Source organism: Aspergillus ambiguus, assembly GCF_047715705.1.
Source record: "Aspergillus ambiguus strain CBS 117.58 unplaced genomic scaffold BDV59scaffold_2, whole genome shotgun sequence".
NCBI classification, from domain to species: domain Eukaryota; kingdom Fungi; phylum Ascomycota; class Eurotiomycetes; order Eurotiales; family Aspergillaceae; genus Aspergillus; species Aspergillus ambiguus.
Window position 1 is genome coordinate 698,446 of NW_027395515.1, and position 16,484 is coordinate 714,929.

The 16,484-nt window shown below is 57.1% G+C and overlaps 10 protein-coding genes across 10 annotated transcripts; 4 read left to right on the forward strand and 6 right to left on the reverse strand.

The window, feature by feature from the left end:
- Positions 1 to 6: 6 nt before the first annotated feature.
- BDV59DRAFT_197929 (uncharacterized protein) lies at positions 7 to 447 on the forward strand (the record flags this gene model as incomplete). Its single annotated transcript, XM_073693041.1, has 1 exon — positions 7 to 447. A coding segment is annotated over one exon (441 nt), but the record flags the coding sequence as incomplete, so codon positions are not given.
- Positions 448 to 1,617: 1,170 nt separating this feature from the next.
- Positions 1,618 to 3,434, reverse strand: BDV59DRAFT_47963 (PWI domain-containing protein). The gene is made up of 4 exons (XM_073696474.1): positions 3,221 to 3,434; positions 3,070 to 3,160; positions 2,827 to 2,991; positions 1,618 to 2,770 (listed from the first exon to the last, which is right to left on the reverse strand). The coding sequence occupies exons 1-4, from the start codon at positions 3,322 to 3,324 to the stop codon at positions 1,673 to 1,675; spliced, it is 1,458 nt and encodes a 485-aa protein (XP_073552416.1). The 5' UTR covers positions 3,325 to 3,434; the 3' UTR covers positions 1,618 to 1,672.
- Positions 3,435 to 3,538: 104 nt separating this feature from the next.
- BDV59DRAFT_168205 (uncharacterized protein) lies at positions 3,539 to 4,134 on the reverse strand. The gene is made up of 2 exons (XM_073688042.1): positions 4,046 to 4,134; positions 3,539 to 3,962 (listed from the first exon to the last, which is right to left on the reverse strand). Exons 1-2 carry the CDS (start codon positions 4,091 to 4,093, stop codon positions 3,729 to 3,731), a joined length of 282 nt encoding a protein of 93 aa, XP_073552417.1. The 5' UTR covers positions 4,094 to 4,134; the 3' UTR covers positions 3,539 to 3,728.
- A 135-nt stretch (positions 4,135 to 4,269) lies between these two features.
- Positions 4,270 to 5,505, forward strand: BDV59DRAFT_168206 (fumarylacetoacetate hydrolase family protein). The gene is made up of 3 exons (XM_073688043.1): positions 4,270 to 4,386; positions 4,438 to 4,649; positions 4,711 to 5,505. The coding sequence occupies exons 1-3, from the start codon at positions 4,328 to 4,330 to the stop codon at positions 5,136 to 5,138; spliced, it is 699 nt and encodes a 232-aa protein (XP_073552418.1). The 5' UTR covers positions 4,270 to 4,327; the 3' UTR covers positions 5,139 to 5,505.
- Positions 5,256 to 6,258, reverse strand: BDV59DRAFT_197933 (uncharacterized protein; the record flags this gene model as incomplete). Its single annotated transcript, XM_073693042.1, has 2 exons — positions 5,256 to 5,782; positions 5,850 to 6,258. The coding sequence occupies 2 exons, from the start codon at positions 6,256 to 6,258 to the stop codon at positions 5,256 to 5,258; spliced, it is 936 nt and encodes a 311-aa protein (XP_073552419.1).
- A 70-nt stretch (positions 6,259 to 6,328) lies between these two features.
- On the reverse strand, positions 6,329 to 8,726 carry tif1 (putative eukaryotic translation initiation factor 4). Its single transcript, XM_073688044.1, has 6 exons — positions 8,650 to 8,726; positions 8,410 to 8,551; positions 8,023 to 8,166; positions 7,605 to 7,963; positions 6,906 to 7,548; positions 6,329 to 6,850 (listed from the first exon to the last, which is right to left on the reverse strand). Exons 2-6 carry the CDS (start codon positions 8,441 to 8,443, stop codon positions 6,840 to 6,842), a joined length of 1,191 nt encoding a protein of 396 aa, XP_073552420.1. The 5' UTR covers positions 8,444 to 8,551; positions 8,650 to 8,726; the 3' UTR covers positions 6,329 to 6,839.
- Positions 8,727 to 8,874: 148 nt separating this feature from the next.
- BDV59DRAFT_48036 (putative F-box and JmjC domain protein) lies at positions 8,875 to 10,864 on the forward strand. The gene is made up of 2 exons (XM_073696475.1): positions 8,875 to 9,368; positions 9,440 to 10,864. Exons 1-2 carry the CDS (start codon positions 9,019 to 9,021, stop codon positions 10,632 to 10,634), a joined length of 1,545 nt encoding a protein of 514 aa, XP_073552421.1. The 5' UTR covers positions 8,875 to 9,018; the 3' UTR covers positions 10,635 to 10,864.
- On the reverse strand, positions 10,743 to 11,553 carry BDV59DRAFT_197936 (low-affinity Cu transporter; the record flags this gene model as incomplete). Its single annotated transcript, XM_073693043.1, has 4 exons — positions 10,743 to 10,860; positions 10,914 to 11,085; positions 11,237 to 11,435; positions 11,482 to 11,553. 4 exons carry the CDS (start codon positions 11,551 to 11,553, stop codon positions 10,743 to 10,745), a joined length of 561 nt encoding a protein of 186 aa, XP_073552422.1.
- A 249-nt stretch (positions 11,554 to 11,802) lies between these two features.
- On the forward strand, positions 11,803 to 12,682 carry BDV59DRAFT_197937 (chromatin modification-related protein EAF6/MEAF6; the record flags this gene model as incomplete). The annotated part of the gene is made up of 3 exons (XM_073693044.1): positions 11,803 to 12,030; positions 12,105 to 12,344; positions 12,449 to 12,682. 3 exons carry the CDS (start codon positions 11,803 to 11,805, stop codon positions 12,680 to 12,682), a joined length of 702 nt encoding a protein of 233 aa, XP_073552423.1.
- ams1 (alpha-mannosidase) lies at positions 12,282 to 16,442 on the reverse strand. The gene is made up of 4 exons (XM_073688045.1): positions 16,116 to 16,442; positions 13,549 to 16,053; positions 12,450 to 13,496; positions 12,282 to 12,345 (listed from the first exon to the last, which is right to left on the reverse strand). The coding sequence occupies exons 1-3, from the start codon at positions 16,259 to 16,261 to the stop codon at positions 12,872 to 12,874; spliced, it is 3,276 nt and encodes a 1,091-aa protein (XP_073552424.1). The 5' UTR covers positions 16,262 to 16,442; the 3' UTR covers positions 12,282 to 12,345; positions 12,450 to 12,871.
- Positions 16,443 to 16,484: the final 42 nt, after the last annotated feature.

The window sequence follows — 16,484 nt, forward strand, 5'->3', positions numbered from 1 at the left end:
ACTGAGGCTACTGGCCCTACTGAGACTCCTAGCGTGCCTGTGGTCCCTACTCCCGCTAGCCCCGCTCCTGAGGCTTCCAGCACCCCCTGCGACACTATCACCTCTTCTGAGGTGGTTGCTGTCTCTACTAGCACCGAGGCTGCTGGACCTACTGAGACCGCTAGCGTGCCCGTGATCCCTACTCCTGCCTCTCCCGCCCCCGAGGCCAGCAGCACCCCCTGCGACACCATTACTTCTTCGGAGGTTGTGCCCATCGCTACCACCACCGAGGCTGCTGCTCCCACCACTCCCACCCCCGAGGCCAGCAGCACCCCTTGCGACACCATCACCTCGTCGGATGTTGTCCCCGTTGCTACCTACACCGAGGCCCCCTCGATGACCACCAAGCCTCGCCCGGTGGTGACCGTCACCACCACCGTCAGCGTTGCTGCCTGCCCGACTGCTTAAATCAGCCGAGACGGCGCACACGCTCCCGAGACGACCGCAATGGTAGACAACGGTGACTATACCTCGTGTACATAATTCTAATTCTACATATTCTGACGCTGCCTTTCGGCGTGGGATATCCGCCCTGGCATCGCAAGCTTCGTTTGATAGAGGCCGTGGGACGCCCATGCTCTTCGAAGGGGGGAAGATTTACGTTTTGGACTTCTTTATATGATTCATTTTTTTTTGTTTGATTCCCTTCAATGGAGTACATTCCTTATTGAATGATATTAGCACATGTAACTCTGGTTGTGTATAGTACTTTGACGAATGCGATTTCCTGCCTATGTTAGACCGCAACTCTCCGAATCATATAAAAAGCAAATAACACGCACTACTGTGAACGAATATCAAAATGTCCAGCGGACAGGCCTCTCCCCCGCTCCACACCACCAGCTGATGCGTCGTGCTAGCCGATCCTAATTTCAACGAACTCCTCCGCCCACGCGATTGACAGAGACGGCAGAGAAATGAACATGCGGTGGGACTAGCCGCCCCTGACGTAAAGACAGTGACGATGATAATGTTAAATTCGGCGCTTGGACATTGGCTTCTGCCTGGTTCGTGGGGTAATGCCATAACGGCTATAGTATACTGTGGCTGAACGACAGGGCTTAATCTCCGGTGGTGGTGATGATCTGCCTGGTTAATTAACGAGCCCGTGATGAGCTTGTTGTTACTAAAACATCACATCACTCGTGTCTTTATGATGATAATCCGCTAGCACATCATCAGGGATCCTCGTTTCGTAACTTGATGGACATTTTTAATCTTGCATGAGTCCTTTGGGTCCTGGCCCACTGTCTGCTACGACAGATATCGACCGATGGGGAGCGAAGCTTGTACGCTATGGGGTTTGTATTTCGTTACTACATTTCAATATGGCTGTCTATAAACCAAACCTTTTTTCCCAACTCGTGCCTCTACTTGGATCCCGTCGAGTTACTACCTACCTGGTCGCTGGAGGTGGTACGACGCATGGCCACAAGTTTCTCGCGGAGGAGTTTCTCGCGTAACTCGGTGCTCGAGATTCGTGGGCGTGCAGGGTTCTCGGAGAATGTAGTCTGCGGCGTCGTGTTAGCCCGATGTATCAGGAAGAGTGAACCGGTGGACGGCAGAACGAACATCAACACTCCCATGGGCAGGACAGTGTAGAGCAATCAATGCAGGAGATACCTTCGGAGATTTATTCACCCACCTCATCGGTATCCTTCACCGCACGGTCGGCCGAGCTGGGCTGCTTCTCCGGCGGCGGGGGTGATCGCATCGCAGAATCCTCGTCATGATCAGCCATCCTCTGTCGTTTCTCACTACGGACAGATATCGAAGAGGTATTACGCCGTCTTCGCGCGGCGGGGGCATATCTCTGCAGCGAGCGGCGTCGCTTCCGGTCGCGGTTGCGACTCCGGCTGCGGCTGCGGGAACCGTCCCGATGGCGTCGGGGACTGGAGCTCACGGTGCGCGAGCGGCCTCGACTGCGACTGCGGCTGCGGCTGACGCTATCCGGTGTGTGGTGACGTCGTCTGTGGTCTCTGCTGCGACTCACGCGGCGGGCATCTTCATAATCATCGCGAGATTGGCGGGCCTTTGCAACATCAGCGGTGGACTCTTTCTTATCAGCTCTGGAATAAGATCCCCTCCGTCGGGCATTGCCCCTCCCTTCGGACCCTCGCGACCGCGAGCGGGACCTCGACTCTGAGTTGTCTCTTCCTCTGCATTTGCGCTGGCTATGGTACCGGTACACAGGCGGTGAGGGTGTACTGACGGAGAGAGATCTCTCCCTCCGCCGGTCCCTTCTGGGAGTACGTGAGCGGGATGAATCACTGCGGGAAATGGATCTAGCTCGATCACCGTAATCGGGGCTCCGTCTCCGGGCCCGTCTGCGATCTCCTCTGTCCGGGGACACCGAGTCGCGCCGGGGTCGATTCTCCCTGCTCGAGTGGCGCTGCCGACGCGGCGGCGACCGCGACGGTGATACCGATCGCGAGCCCGAACGGCTCACCGAGGGCGACGGCCGACGACCGCGGCGGGAGCCCGAGGGCACATAGGAATCGAACTCACGCCGCGACGGCGGCTCACGAAACCGCTCCCGGCTGCGGCGCCGCGGCGGGGATCGCCATCGATCAAAGTCTCGAGACCCTCCTCCTCCTCCGCGGCCTCCCCGGCGTCCGCCTCTCATGCGATCAGAGCGTTCCCGCCGCCGAAGATCTTCGAGTTCTCGTTCGCGAGCGCGCTCCTGTTCTTTCTGGCGACGTGCTTCCTCGGCCGCTTTTTCCGCAGCGATCTAAAATGGGGGGTTAGCATGCGCTGGAGGTAGGAAGCAATCGGGGTGTCGTGTACCTTCTCTTGGATCAGCTCGAGCTTTTTCGCTTCCAGCAGCTCCTTCGGGACGCCCTGAGGGTTTTCCTGGGCGCTCAGGCACAGACCCCAGAGTTCCTTGCAGAATTTCCCAGTATCCTTGTCGAGAAAACCCGTAAGCTGGATTTGTAGAGATTTGACGTCGGGCTGGTGGGAAAAGACATGAGATTAGCGATTGTCCCGTTCCAGCCTCGGCAAGACGTGGTTTTCGAGTCAACGACATACAAATCGAGAACCCTCCAACAGGTTAAAGCATAGCTCGATGACAACGTCGTCTTCGTTTCCTAGAATCTCGGAAATCTTCCCGGCAATCCATCTGTTGGAGGACTGTCAGATATGGAAATCGTACGAGATCCGCGCAGGATGGGTTGCTCACTTCTTCATCACTTCGATATTGACCTTGGTCATGTCCACCTTCCGACTGAATTCGGGAGGGAACTTGGTCTGCTTCAGCAGCTTGGCATCTATGCTGGACGCCATGGTCGCAATGTGAGGGCAAGGATAGAGGAAGAAGAGGAAGGAGAGTCTGGAGAGCGATGGACGCGTGAAGCACGAGACCGCGTAAATGGTCTCTTTCGCTCGCCGTAGACGGAAGTCGGTGGAAAGTCGGGCCGAGTGTTGCCTGAGGATCTAGGCACATAAGGTATACGATCGGACTCGGTGCACAAGCCGTACTCAACATACTGTTCGGTGTGTATTATTCGCCCAGGAACATTAGACAGCAGTTTAATTTCAGCGCCATACGCCACAAACCATGCCATCCAGTTGAATACCCATTATCCCGTTCGTTGCAGACCATCCCTCTATCCCGAGAACGCAGTAAAAGCAGACACCAGCAATTCCTCGAATGCAAACCGAGAGCAGACAAAGACAAGGTACAGAGTCTACATGTCTAAATCCCACAGGACCTGGTTGACGTCCTCCCTCGCGCGAGCCAGCTCGTCGCCCACCGTTCCATTGGCATGTCGTGCTTTGATTTCGTAGTGCAGCTCGACCAGCTCCTTTGCGCGTTGTAAGTCTTCATTCGGCTTTTCTTCCGTACGGGTAGAGTTCTCGTCTGTGGTGCTAGGAGCTATTCTCTCGTTGACGGTGACGAGTGCCAAGGCATCGTGATGATCCTATGTCTGGTTAGTACGCGATTCACTACTACCTAGTATCCATCTTAACGGTGTGCGAGGGTGAGTGACAAGAGAACACATACGCAGACGCGCAGGGAGGTCAAGTCGGATAGAATCTCCGCGACTTGCATGGTGGATAAGCTACTATGGAGTATGTCGTAGTGTAGAAGAGTGCAATCGAGATGAGGAGGTCCACTTCGGCGACGCGGGGAAAAGGAATCGCCCAGCCAATCGCTGGCCAGCCGAAGCTCGGAGATTCCGACCACCTCCGCATCCCTACAAAAAGCTATCGCATTCCTCCCTCCATCTTTGCGACCCCCTCAATTCCTCCGTCTACCAGTATATATACCCTCACCAACCTCACAATGGCGTCCGCTCTGAAGGCCAACGCTCGCAAAGTCATCTGCATCGGCCGCAACTATGCGTACGCTCCCTACCCCCCTCCACCTGTGTATCAGACTGACCACCCCCACAGCGACCACGTTGCTGAGCTGAACAACACCAAACCCAAGCAGCCCTTCTTCTTCCTGAAGCCGTCCTCATCCATCCTCTGTCCCGGCGAGGGTCCCGTGCTGCGCCCCCGCGGTACCAACCTGCACTATGAGGTCGAGCTGGGTCTGGTGATGGGCAAGACGCTTCGGGATCTGGACCCGAGCGAGGAGAAGACGGCCCTGGACGCTATCCACAGTGCGTTCTCCCTCCCGTGAGATGGCGTATGGTATTGCTTGCTGACCACAATGACTCGCAGGCTACTTCCTCGCCATCGACATGACCGCCCGCAACGTCCAGGAAGAAGCCAAGAAGAAGGGCCTCCCCTGGTCCATCGCCAAAGGCTTCGACACCTTCCTCCCCATCTCGCAGGAGATCCCCAAGTCGCGTATCCCGAACCCCCACGACGCCTTCCTTCGCCTCAGCGTCGGATCCCAGCTGCGCCAGGCCGACTCCACCGGCCTGATGCTCTTCCAGATCCCCCGCGTGCTCGCCGAGATCTCCAAGGTCATGACCCTGGAGAAGGGCGACCTCGTCCTGACCGGTACCCCGAAGGGCGTCGGCGAGGTCAAGTCGGGCGACGTGATGAAGGCGTCGATCGAGGTGGACGGCAAGGAGATCGAGGAGGGTCGCATCGAGGTCGAGGTGAAGGACCGCGAGGGAAAGTACCTCTACGCTGAGACCTAGATGCCGGCTCGAGGATGTGCGGGTATGTGGAACCTTGTATATGATTATAGAGTGTCTCGGTATATACGTCTTGCATATGAGCACACCTTTCTTCGTTCCAGCTCGTTCTGTCCTATCCTATCTGCCAGTGCCCAGAGCTATCAAGTCGGCCTCATCGGCTGGGACGATTGGAATCGACCGCCGCTGCCTCTTCTTCCCCTTCTGCCTGTCCATGTCATCTTCTGTACGCCCATGCTTTCGAGCCACGGCCTCCCCGACACTCAATTCCCCCACAACCGCACGCAGACAACTCCACGACCACCCCAGGTGCCCCACCCGACTGCGGACCAGGCGTCGAGTACTCGAATCATCCAATCCACAGATAAAGCTCTCTAACATGTCTTCCTCCCACACTTCAGCACCACCCATGTCCTCCGCCAGGTTCAGGTACCCAACAAGACTCATCCCGTTTTGCTGTAGTATCGGTGGAACAAGCCGAGCGATACGCTCCCCTCTGGGTATAGGGACACGCCCCCAGGATACCAACTGAGGTTGGCTAGAAGACCCCCGAGTTGAACCTGACAGACAGTGTGGAGAAGCCATGCGCGACGGCTCCAGCGCAGACTCATCCACCGGCATGGAGTCCGGCACGAGGACGTCCGACCCTAGTCGCAACACAGTAGCTGTATCTTAGCGCGCATAGGCGTATAGTATCCGGGAGACAAAACCCACGTTCAGGTAGAGGCACTGTCGTCTGGAGAATCCGAATCTGCTCCGCCGACTCCAGCGCGCGCGCAGCGCACTCCTTCTCGAGAAGATCCACCCGGTTCTTTAGCTGCATGTTCTCGGCCTGAAGGGCGTCGAAACGGTCGAAGAACCCGCGGACACAGCCATGGAGCTCATCCATCTGCTCGGTACAGTGCTGATTGACTTCTTTGCAGCAAGTGACTGTTTCTCGCGAAGCGCGGATCACGTTGTCCATCTTCTCTGCGAGGTCCTTGATAATGGTGGCAGTCGCGGAGAGATCAGTGCGGGCCAGGTCGAGTTGGTCGGCGAGATGGACATGTTCCCGCCGCAGTTGGTGCGCCCAGAGGAGGGAGGGAGCGACGGGGTCCCATTGTCGAGGGGGTTGTTGGTCCATAGGGGAGGGTTGGTTGGGGATATGGAGATGGGATAGAGTACGAGGCTGGCGGCCACCACTACAAAAAAGGTTGAATAAACAACGGAATGGCATTCGCCTCTATCTATTGTACTGCAGCAGGCATAAACCACCCCAGAGTCATGGTCATGCATTCGTCCAAACTTGCCGTGCAACACCTGGTCTGAACGAACAAGGCACATTTTGGGCTCGGTCTCTTGGGCAAAGCAAGATGCATCCTTGGCCAAGAAGAGTCGAGCTACATACAGAAAAGGAGCAAAAGGAACATAGGGAAGATAAGAATTCGGGAAAGAAGAACCATGAATTACAGCAAGTAAATCGCACAAACATGTCGCATCTCCATAAGCACAGAAAATAAAAGGAAACCATGGACAGCAGCCAACCACTGCTAGCGGAAACAAATGCTGGAGACACAGGAAGCCACTTTTGATGGATTCTCCTTCACCAAGAGAAGCAGAACCATGTCTAAAACGCCATTTCCACCGCAGCTTACCCTTGGACCGTTATTGGCAACTGCAATCGTAATCCGCATCGAGATCTTTTTAGAGGAATCGTTAGGGAATTTAGATAAGGTCTAGAATCGTCAGTCAGCGTCGGTCGTCAGTCACAAGGCGGTTCGAATAACTTACCAGCAACGTTCATGGGCATCTCCTCGATCTGGGTGCTGTAGAACTGCTCGATCTCGCGCATCATACGGACGTCATCGGCGGTGACGAAGTTGATGGCAACACCCTTACGACCGAAACGACCACCACGACCGATACGGTGGATGTAGTTCTCACGGTTGGCGGGGAGATCGTAGTTGATGACCAGGGAGACCTGCTGGACATCGATACCACGGGCCAGGAGGTCAGTGGCGATCAGGACACGGGAAGAACCGGAACGGAACTCCTTCATGATAATGTCACGCTGGGACTGCTCCATGTCACCGTGCATGGCGGAGACGGTGAAGTCACGGGCAGTGAGCTTGTCGGTGAGCCAGTCGACCTTGCGGCGGGTGTTGCAGAAGATGACGGCCTGGGTGATGGTGACGGTCTCGTAGAGATCGGAGAGGGTGTCGAGCTTCCACTCCTCCTTCTCGACGGCAATGTAGAACTGCTTGATACCTTCCAGGGTGAGTTCCTGCTTCTTCACCAGGATGCGGACGGGGTCGCGCATGAACTTGGTGGTGACCTCAAGGACGTCCTGGGGCATGGTGGCGGAAAGGAGGACGACCTGGGTGGACTGAGGCAGGAGCTGGAAGATGTCGTAGATTTGCTCGGTGAAACCACGCTGGAGGGGCGGGTTAGAGCGGTTCCAAACCTTGAAGGATGCGGGTGGAAACTTACAGAAAGCATCTCATCGGCCTCGTCGAGGATGAACTGCTTCATGGCATCGGTCTTGAGGACACGACGCTGGATCATATCGTGGATACGACCGGGGGTACCGACGACGATCTGGGGGCCGTCCTGGAGGGCCTTCATGTCATCACGGATGGCGGTACCACCGATGCAAGCGTGGCAGTTGATGTTCATGAAGTCACCGATGGCGATGACGACCTTCTGGATCTGCTGAGCCAACTCACGAGTGGGAGCGACGATCAGAGCCTGGCAAGACTTGACGTTGGGGTCGATCTGCTGGAGGGCGGAGATGGAGAAAGTGGCAGTCTTTCCGGTACCGGACTGAGCCTGAGCGATGACATCGCTGCCTGGGGGGGAAGTATTAGCGACCTGGGGGTGGAAGGTCGTTGGAGTGAAGGGCACCTACCCTTGATGATGGGCATGATGGCGCGCTGCTGAATGGCCGAGGGACGCTCGAAACCATAGGCGTAGACACCACGAAGCAGCTCAGGCTTCAGGTTCATGCTATCGAAGGAGTCGGTAACTTCCTCATAGTTGGACTCGATCATTCCTGGAGTCGAGGTCAGTAACCGTTTGTCATCGTTCATGAATATTCTTGTTTTCTCTTCTTTTCTTTTTTATCTTGTACAATTTGCCGCATTGTCGCTGGTCGTGGTGGGTTCTTTCGCGGATGAATTTTCACAGCGGATGTTGGGAGAAGAAGATTCCCCGCCACTGCAGCAACCCATCCCACCACGACCCTGCCACAAGCGATGAAAGAGGTCGAAATTTTCCAACGAAATGCAGTACGTACCCTCGGGAAGATCTTCCAGACCCTTGTCAGCCATGATTGCGAGTGTAGTATGGAAAGATCACAGAGCCTTTGCCTGTGATCGGTGGACAGTGGGGGGTTGAGAGTATGAAGCTGGTAAGGTTTTAGCGACCGAGTCTCGTCACTGGAAGAGTCAGTGAGTGAAGAGAAGTGAAGAGACGAGGAGAAGAAGATAGACAGAAGAAGCACAACAAAGAGAAGAAGATCCAGGAAGAGACGTACCTAAGTGTATATGATGGCGAGATGGTACCAAGTGTGGTGGATAAATTGGGAGGAAAAAAGCGGGAGAGAAAAAAAAAGGCGAAGAGGAAAAGGACCCAATCGTGGATTTTCCCGTGTTTGAAGCCGTCGATTTTTTCAAATTTTTTTTCTGCCTAACCGACCCTCACCGCCTGCCCCTCGCGGTAAAACCCCACGTTGTGCCTCATACTGCGTTCTCTGGTTTGCCATCCGCCGGTGATTTGTTGGCCGCCAGCCCTAACACTCACCACCATCACTGGCGTCATTGCCGCTGGCATTGCTGTCGCCTCAACCCCGGGTCGATCTCAGCGGGCTTCTTGCAGAAGGGCTGACTCGAGCGTTGTTCCCGCCATGAAAATGCCGGATATCGCCGCTCTCGACGCCCATCCGCGCGACCCTGACGCCGTCGCCAGTGTTTACGCCTCGTCATATCCTAACGATGACAATGATGACCTTCAGGATGTGTCCGGTGTCAATGCAATCCCCGGTCATCCGATGGGCGTCAAACCCAGCGGCAATGCGTTGTTGGCGGAGGTGAACCTCCGCCATGCCATTGGCACTTTCCGACGGTTACCGGACGAATTGATCCTGATGCTGCTCGAATGGCTGGATGGTCCCAGTCTGTTGCAGATAGGTCGCACCTGTAAGGCGTTTTACGCCTTCACTCGAGCGGAGGACCTCTGGAAGGCTCTCTTTGTGGCGTATGTCGAGCTCCGGCGCCCGATTCTATACTATACCTCCAATGCTCGAAACACTGACTGACTCTTGCTAGATCCCCTCCTTCCTCGTTCGCCTGGAACGGCACCTGGCGATCTACCTATCTGAACCTCCCTCCGTCCAAAGTCTCCATCCTCGACTGCTCCAGTCTCTACTCCGACGCACTGCACCGCCCGTTCTACTGCGCCCACATCTCCCTCGACCCATTCGTCACCAACATCCCCCCGCGAAACCAAATCGCCCGTCTGACCGACCTCTCCCCCGAGGAATTCCACGAAAAATGGACCGACACGCCCTTCATCCTCACCGAACCCGTCAAGGCGTGGCCCGCATACAAGCACTGGTCCGTCGATACGCTGCGCGCCCAATACGACGACGTGGTCTTCCGCGCCGAGGCCGTCGACTGGAAGCTTAGCACCTACGTCGACTACATGGAGAACAACTCGGACGAAAGCCCGCTCTACCTGTTCGACCGGGCCTTCGTCGCCAAGATGGGGCTAGTCGTCGGCTCTCCAGACGACACTCCCGACGCGACCTACTGGACGCCGCCCTGCTTCGGAGAAGACTTCTTCTCCGTCCTGGGCAACGACCGCCCCGACCGCCAGTGGCTGATCATCGGGCCCGAACGCTCCGGCAGCACCTTCCACAAGGACCCCAACGCCACCAGCGCCTGGAACGCCGTCATCCGCGGCTCCAAGTACTGGATCATGTTCCCATCGTCGTCGAAGCTGCCGCCGCCGCCGGGCGTCTACGTCTCCGACGACCAGAGCGAGGTCACCTCGCCGCTGAGCATCGCGGAGTGGCTCCTGGGCTTCCACGCCGAGGCGCGTCGCGCCCCCGGTTGTATTGAGGGCATCTGCGGCGCCGGCGAGATCCTCCACGTGCCGTCGGGCTGGTGGCATCTCGTCGTCAACCTGGAGCCCGCCATCGCCATCACCCAGAACTTCATCCCGCGTGCGCATCTCCCCGCCGCGCTGGACTTCCTGTCCAACAAGGCGGACCAGGTCTCCGGGTTCCGGAAGGATGTCGTCAACCCGTACGAGCGGTTTGTGGCGAAGATGCGCGAGGTCCATCGCGAGTTGCTGGACGAGGCGCTTAACGAGCTGACGAAAAAGGCCGAGGGCAAGAAGCGGAAGTGGGACGAGATCGTCCACGGCAAGGCCGATCCCGATGCTGCCGAGGACGCGGCCGACGGCGGTGGCTTCAGTTTTGGCTTTGGAGACGACGGGAGTGACGTGGAAGTGCCGTGAACGTGACTTCGTACGAATTTATCATTCATCATAACAGACTAGACTACGCGGCAAACCCTCGGTATCCCCATCGATGAAACCAAGATCCTCCGGGTCAACACCTATCTATCAGTGACACGCCACCGTCTTCGCAGCCGACATGTTCTCCCCAAACACCAGATATCCCACGAAAGCACCCACGGCCACCGCAAGCATGACCGGGCCATTGTACGTCATAAACAGCAGCCTGCTCGTCTCAGCGCAACCGCCACGGACGATCGATTAACGGGACACACTCACATGATGAAAAAGCTATAAAACACCTGCACGGCATACAGCGCAGCCATGACGATCTTCCCCCTCTGCTCCACGATGCGCCTGTTGTCGCTGCCTACAAGGAGCGGTGAGCTAGCGTCAGGGACAGAGCGCGACGGGACGTTGGCGCGGACGGACTCGTCGGCGATCTCGTTGTCTTGAGGGTTATGGACTCAGCATGGACCATGCAGATGCAACCACCGCCCAGGGCTGACAACCGATTCCAACGCTTGTATATACAGAATAGAATAGACCCCGCATATAGACCAAATCCATAGAAACGACTTGAGTAAAACGGGATGGCTTACCTCCAGTCACGGCGCCGGTGTAGGCACTGAGACGCCGCGCGTGCGCCGCTTCATACCGCCGGGTCAGCTGGCGGACGCCCTCGTAGCCGGCCGCCAACAGCACAATGACGACCAGCGAGACGAAGAGCGAGAACGGGCCGGTGACGTGCCACTGGCGGAAGATGATGCAGAGGTCCTTGGAAGACCAGGTGAAGAGCATCTGCCGGGTTAGACGTGCGTGCACGGAAGGGAGCGCGTGCACTCACATTCATATTACACTGTGCCTCGCCCATGTCCATGTCTCCATGATGGCCATGGTCCATGTCCATATGATGCATGGAGTGGTCCATCTGGCTGTATTGTACAATCCCAGCTAGAAATACCGACCCAGAATGACCGAAGACGTGAGGGAGAAGAAAGAAGATAAGATGGGAGACGGACGCAAGATGGATGATGCTCGAGTGTTGTTACGTACCCAATGCAAACCAACCAAACACCCTCACTCCGATCGATAAGCTCTTCCTTCCGTTCTTGTTCTTCCTCCTCCTCCTCCTCCACCTCCATCCATCACTCCATCACCACCAGCCATGCCAGAATCCGCCCCTGCCGCCTCCAATTCCACCAACAACCCCCCAACGCCCGCTGCGGCCTCCACCTCCGCCGCCGCCGCATCCACCCAGACGACCGGCGCAACCCCCGCGACCAGCAACAATGCGACCGACCAAGCCGCGAACCGCGGCCTCCCCTACTACGAAAAGCTGCGGCGCGAGCTGCGCGACACCCTCCAAAAGAAACGTCTCATGGACAAGAGCATGGTGCGCCTCCCCCGCTGACCTGCCTCAAATCAAAGACAGGAGACCTCTTACCAACCAAAATTCCTCTCCCGCAGGCCCAACTCGAAGACCAAATCTACCGCTTCGAACAGTCCTACCTGGAAGAAACCACCGCCGGAAACATCATCAAAGGTTTCGACAACTACATCAAGGGCTCGTCGAGCGGCGCTGTCGGCGCCGGCCCGCTCGCGTTGCAGGGCATCGGCGGCGGCGGCGGCGGCAGCGGCGCGCGTCGCAAGGCCCCCGTGACGGATGCGGATCGCGTGTTTTCGCGGAGTTCGGCCAGTTTCATGCGGGTGCGTTGCATTTCATTTTTCCCTTCGCGTCGTTTGGTCTTTTGCTTTCTGTGTGTCTAGCTTGTATTGTATTGTGCGTTGGCTAACGCGGGTGGATGTATCAGGACTCCACGCCCTCGTCGGTGCAGACGACCCCGTCGCATGCGCCGACCCCGACGTCGGGGTATAATGGATCGTCTGGGAAGCCCGGGGAGGCGTCGGCGTCGGGGAGCGTGAAGGGCGGGTCGTCGAAGAATAAGAAGAAGTCGGGGACGAAGCAGGAGAAGCTCGAGGATGACGAGGACGGCGGGGATAAGCCGCCCGCGAAGCGGTTGAAGATCAGCTACGGGAGGGATTGATGGGGTGGGTTTGCTGGGTTATCGTGGAGTTTTTATCAGGTTTACTTGCGTTATGGAGTTGGGGGGTTTGGTTGGGATTCGCATTTGCATTGGTCGGTTGTCTATGATATCCTGTGTACTATCAAATCAAGAGTCGATTGGATGCTACCTAACGAGTACTATCGTCCCCCATTTGGCAGGCATGGTTAATTACAGCTGCAACCGGTACGTGGCCACTTCGAAGGCTCTCAAGGCGATGTCGACACCAATCGTCCGGCTGTCTGTCGTTGACGTGGGAAGAGCTTTCTCGTTGTCCTCGAGGACGTTGCACTTCCACGCCTTGCGGACAGGGAAGGTGGTGTGGATGGTCCCCCGGCTCTTCCCGCCAAGGGCCTCGTACACACGCAGGATGATGCTCTTCCCGGGTCGGCGAGGCAGGTTGTCTCGCGAGACGTCTTCGTCGTCTTCTCCGCGCTTGACTACGTCCAACACGAGCGAATCAGACCCGGTGATGTAGATGGAGTTGAAGATATCACGCGACTTGGGTGTCCAGGACGCGGATTCAACCACCAGAGGGTGGTTGAAATTGTACCCGGCGTGGATGGTGCGCGAGTCGAGAGGTCCCGCGTGAGGCAGGATTGCGTAGCGGATATGGTGGCGGCCCATGTCCGCATGCGCATCCGGCGCCTTCGGGGCACGCAAGAGCGAGAGACGCATGAGATTTCCGCAGGTTGCGAAGCCATATTTGGAATCGTTCAGGATAGACACGCCGTATCCGTGCTCGGACAGATCCGCCCACTTGTGACAGCAGACCTCGAACTTGGCCATGTCCCAGCTGGGAGGATGTTAGTATATAAGTGATGGCGCTCCGGGGATGCTCCACGTACCTTGTGTTGTAGTGGGTCGGTCGTCGGATGATGCCATACTGCGTCTCGTATGAGGCTTCCGTGTTCGTGATATCAACAGGGAACTCGACCTTGAGGAACTTCATCGTCTCCCGCCACTCCACCTCGCTCTCAAACTCCACGTACGATGGCTGGGAGTCAATGACAGCCGCCAGACTGATGGTCGTCTTGATCCAACTCGCATCGCTGATCTGGGTTTCGGTGACGACACTGGCGCGGAAGGGATCGGTCTCCGCAATCGTAGTCTTGCCCGGACGCAGCTCCTTTCTGGACTCGAGGTGATAGACCTCCACGTCCCATGCTTGCCAGTAGAGCGGCTTGTCGTCAAAGATCACCAGCTGACCCGCTTTTCCACCCGTGGCAACCACTTCGCGTTCTGCTTCCCGGTCGTACAGAGACACAATCACCCCGTCCTGGATATCAACTCGAAGTTGAGAGTTCTGGAGACGGAACTTGCCCGGTTGAATCTCCGAGACTGATACTCCAGAGGTGATTCCCGCCGCTTGAGTCTCGTATTGAAGGAGGCCGTTGTTTCCCCTGGCCGCCACATACTTCGGACCACCCACTGTACTGGAGCTAAGGTCAGGAGGGGCTTTGATAACCCCCGAGCGATTCCAGGGCAGCGTGTTGATGGTCACAAAGTCCCGATGGCTGGAGATATCGACTCCCAGAGCCCGGAGGGCTTCTTTCCTGGCTTTCTGACCGATCTCAAAAACCTTAGCGTAAAGCTTGTCCGAGTCGTCATAGCACATCTCAATAGAGCTCCCAGGCAGGCAGTCGTGGAACTGACAGAGAAGCACGTCCTCCCACATTTCATCAATCGCCTCCTTGGGGTACTTGTAACCACCGTTGTCTGGAGCAAGTGTCGCAAGAGTGGCCAAGTATTCAATCTCGCGCAGGAGGAACTCGGACTTGCGATTGTTCCGCTTGTTGTTGGCCTGGGTAGTGTAGGTGCCGCGATGGAGCTCAAAGTAGAGCTCCCCGTACCACGTAGCAAACTCTGTTCCGTCTGCAGCCTTCTTTTCCAGTCTCGCAAAGAAGTCGTCCACCGACTCACCCATCTTCACGCGTGGAAGCAGTCCCACCTTGTCACTCAGCCCCCGACAACGGCGCAGCTTCTCCAGATGCTCAAAGGTCGGGCCACCGCCGCCGTCGCCCTTGCCGAAGACCAGGAGGGATGTGTTATCCTTGTCCATGGATTTATGCTGGGTCACGCTCCGCTTCACATCACCAAAGTGGGCACTCGCGGTGTATGTCTCCGACGGAGCCATATGACACATGACCTGGCTCCCATCGAGGGCGACCCACTGAAAGGTGGTGTGCGGGAAGTTGTTGATATTATTCCAGCTCAGCTTCTGGGTGAAGAAGCGACTCATGCCCGCCAGACGACAGAGCTGCGGGATCTGGGTTGAGTACCCAAAGGTATCGGGGAGCCAGAAGGTGGTGCAGCGTTCTCCGAAATGGCTTTCAAAGAACCGCTGTCCGTAGAGGAACTGACGCACCAGAGATTCGCCACTAGGCATGTTTGTATCGTGCTCGACCCAGCTGCCGCCGATCGGCTGGAAATGGCCCTTCTTCACCCACACCTTGACGCGGTCAAACACCGACGGATAGTACTGCTTGAGCCACTTGAACTGCTGCGCCTGGGAGCAGGTGAAGCGATGCTCCGGATACCGGTCCATCAAGTCGCATTGGTTCGACCAGGAACGGGCCACCTTCCGCTTGGTCTCGGCCCAGGGCCACAGCCAACAGGTGTCGATGTGACAATGGCCGATGGCGTAGACAATGGGGTCGGTATCGCTCTGGTACACGTCCGGAGAGTCGACCTGGTCGCCGAGGTATTTGCGCGCGATCTTGCGCGCCTCCAGGATGGACTCTTGGCTGCCGTTCCCGGCAATGAAGGCGTCCATGATGGCATTGCCGACCATGTTCGCCTCGTGGGACTCCCACGAGTCGCCGGGGAACTCTCGCGCGGCATCGCCGATGATCCAAAAGTCGTAGAAGAGCGCGCGAGCTTCCAGGTTGACCGCGGTGATCCGGGCGGTGCTGAGGGTGAAGTACTTGTCGGGAGTGGGGGGTTGGATGGAGTCCCCGCCGGGAGCGTTGCCGAACATGCCATTGCACGCCATCTCGATGTAGAAGGTGTGTTCTTTCCCGTCGCGCCAGGCATCGGGAATGATCCACTCGACACGCTCGCCGCCGCCCGTCAGACCCTGCAGTGGGTGGCCCTCCTCCGTCCACACGAGCCCTTCGTTGTTCGCATCCCAGTGGAACTCCAGGCGCTCCCTCTGGCGCATGTCTTCCGGGACGGTCAGCTGGATGCGGAACCAATGGGTGGACCAGCTGGGGCCGAAAGAGGCGCCGATGTGGGTGGGCTTGAACTCATGGGAGGTGGCATCTTTGAACGATGGGCGGTCTAAATTGGGAGCCGAATAGACGGACAGCTTGACATGATCTTCATCGGAGTTGACGGCTTCATAGAACTTCCTACCGCACGGAGTAGGTTAGGAGGGGGCGTGTGTAACGGATCACGGGTAGGTGAAGCGTACGAGAGAAGGTTCTGTCCTTGATACTGACCGCCACCGGTGAACTGCTTCAGACGATCGGTGTAGATGCTCTTGATGCGTTGCCCGACGGGGCGTTGGGGAAACTGGGGCAGCGAGCTGGGAGCTTGTCGTGGAGCGTCTCCACCCATGGCGGCGGGACGGAACGAAGGGACTAGTCTGGAGAGAATGATGGCGAGTTCAGGAGGATACAGTGCGGGAGAAAGAAGATAACAGAGGATGAAAGAGGAGGTAGAGGAGAGGAGAGGAGAGTGTGTAGGAGAGAGAGGAGTTGTGTGTGTGCGCGAGAGAGAGAGGTAACAGGAACGGGACAGGAACGGTGACGTTGGTTGGTCGCATGCGGAGAAAACCCCC

Coding starts and splice junctions, on each gene's coding strand:
- BDV59DRAFT_47963 (XM_073696474.1), bottom strand. CDS start 3,324: ATGGCGTCCAGCATAGATGCCAAGCTGCTGAAGCAGACCAAGTTCCCT. Junction 2,992..3,069: donor TGTTGGAGGGTTCTCGATTT/GTATGTCGTTGA, acceptor TTTTCCCACCAG/CCCGACGTCAAATCTCTACA. Junction 2,771..2,826: donor TCGAGCTGATCCAAGAGAAG/GTACACGACACC, acceptor CCCCCATTTTAG/ATCGCTGCGGAAAAAGCGGC.
- BDV59DRAFT_168205 (XM_073688042.1), bottom strand. CDS start 4,093: ATGCAAGTCGCGGAGATTCTATCCGACTTGACCTCCCTGCGCGTCTGC. Junction 3,963..4,045: donor TGACCTCCCTGCGCGTCTGC/GTATGTGTTCTC, acceptor AACCAGACATAG/GATCATCACGATGCCTTGGC.
- BDV59DRAFT_168206 (XM_073688043.1), top strand. CDS start 4,328: ATGGCGTCCGCTCTGAAGGCCAACGCTCGCAAAGTCATCTGCATCGGC. Junction 4,387..4,437: donor TGCATCGGCCGCAACTATGC/GTACGCTCCCTA, acceptor CCACCCCCACAG/CGACCACGTTGCTGAGCTGA. Junction 4,650..4,710: donor GGCCCTGGACGCTATCCACA/GTGCGTTCTCCC, acceptor AATGACTCGCAG/GCTACTTCCTCGCCATCGAC.
- tif1 (XM_073688044.1), bottom strand. CDS start 8,443: ATGGCTGACAAGGGTCTGGAAGATCTTCCCGAGG. Junction 7,964..8,022: donor CATCATGCCCATCATCAAGG/GTAGGTGCCCTT, acceptor CTTCCCCCCCAG/GCAGCGATGTCATCGCTCAG. Junction 7,549..7,604: donor AGGCCGATGAGATGCTTTCT/GTAAGTTTCCAC, acceptor CCGCCCCTCCAG/CGTGGTTTCACCGAGCAAAT.
- BDV59DRAFT_48036 (XM_073696475.1), top strand. CDS start 9,019: ATGAAAATGCCGGATATCGCCGCTCTCGACGCCCATCCGCGCGACCCT. Junction 9,369..9,439: donor TGGAAGGCTCTCTTTGTGGC/GTATGTCGAGCT, acceptor GACTCTTGCTAG/ATCCCCTCCTTCCTCGTTCG.
- ams1 (XM_073688045.1), bottom strand. CDS start 16,261: ATGGGTGGAGACGCTCCACGACAAGCTCCCAGCTCGCTGCCCCAGTTT. Junction 16,054..16,115: donor CAAGGACAGAACCTTCTCTC/GTACGCTTCACC, acceptor TCCGTGCGGTAG/GAAGTTCTATGAAGCCGTCA. Junction 13,497..13,548: donor CCGACCCACTACAACACAAG/GTACGTGGAGCA, acceptor ACATCCTCCCAG/CTGGGACATGGCCAAGTTCG.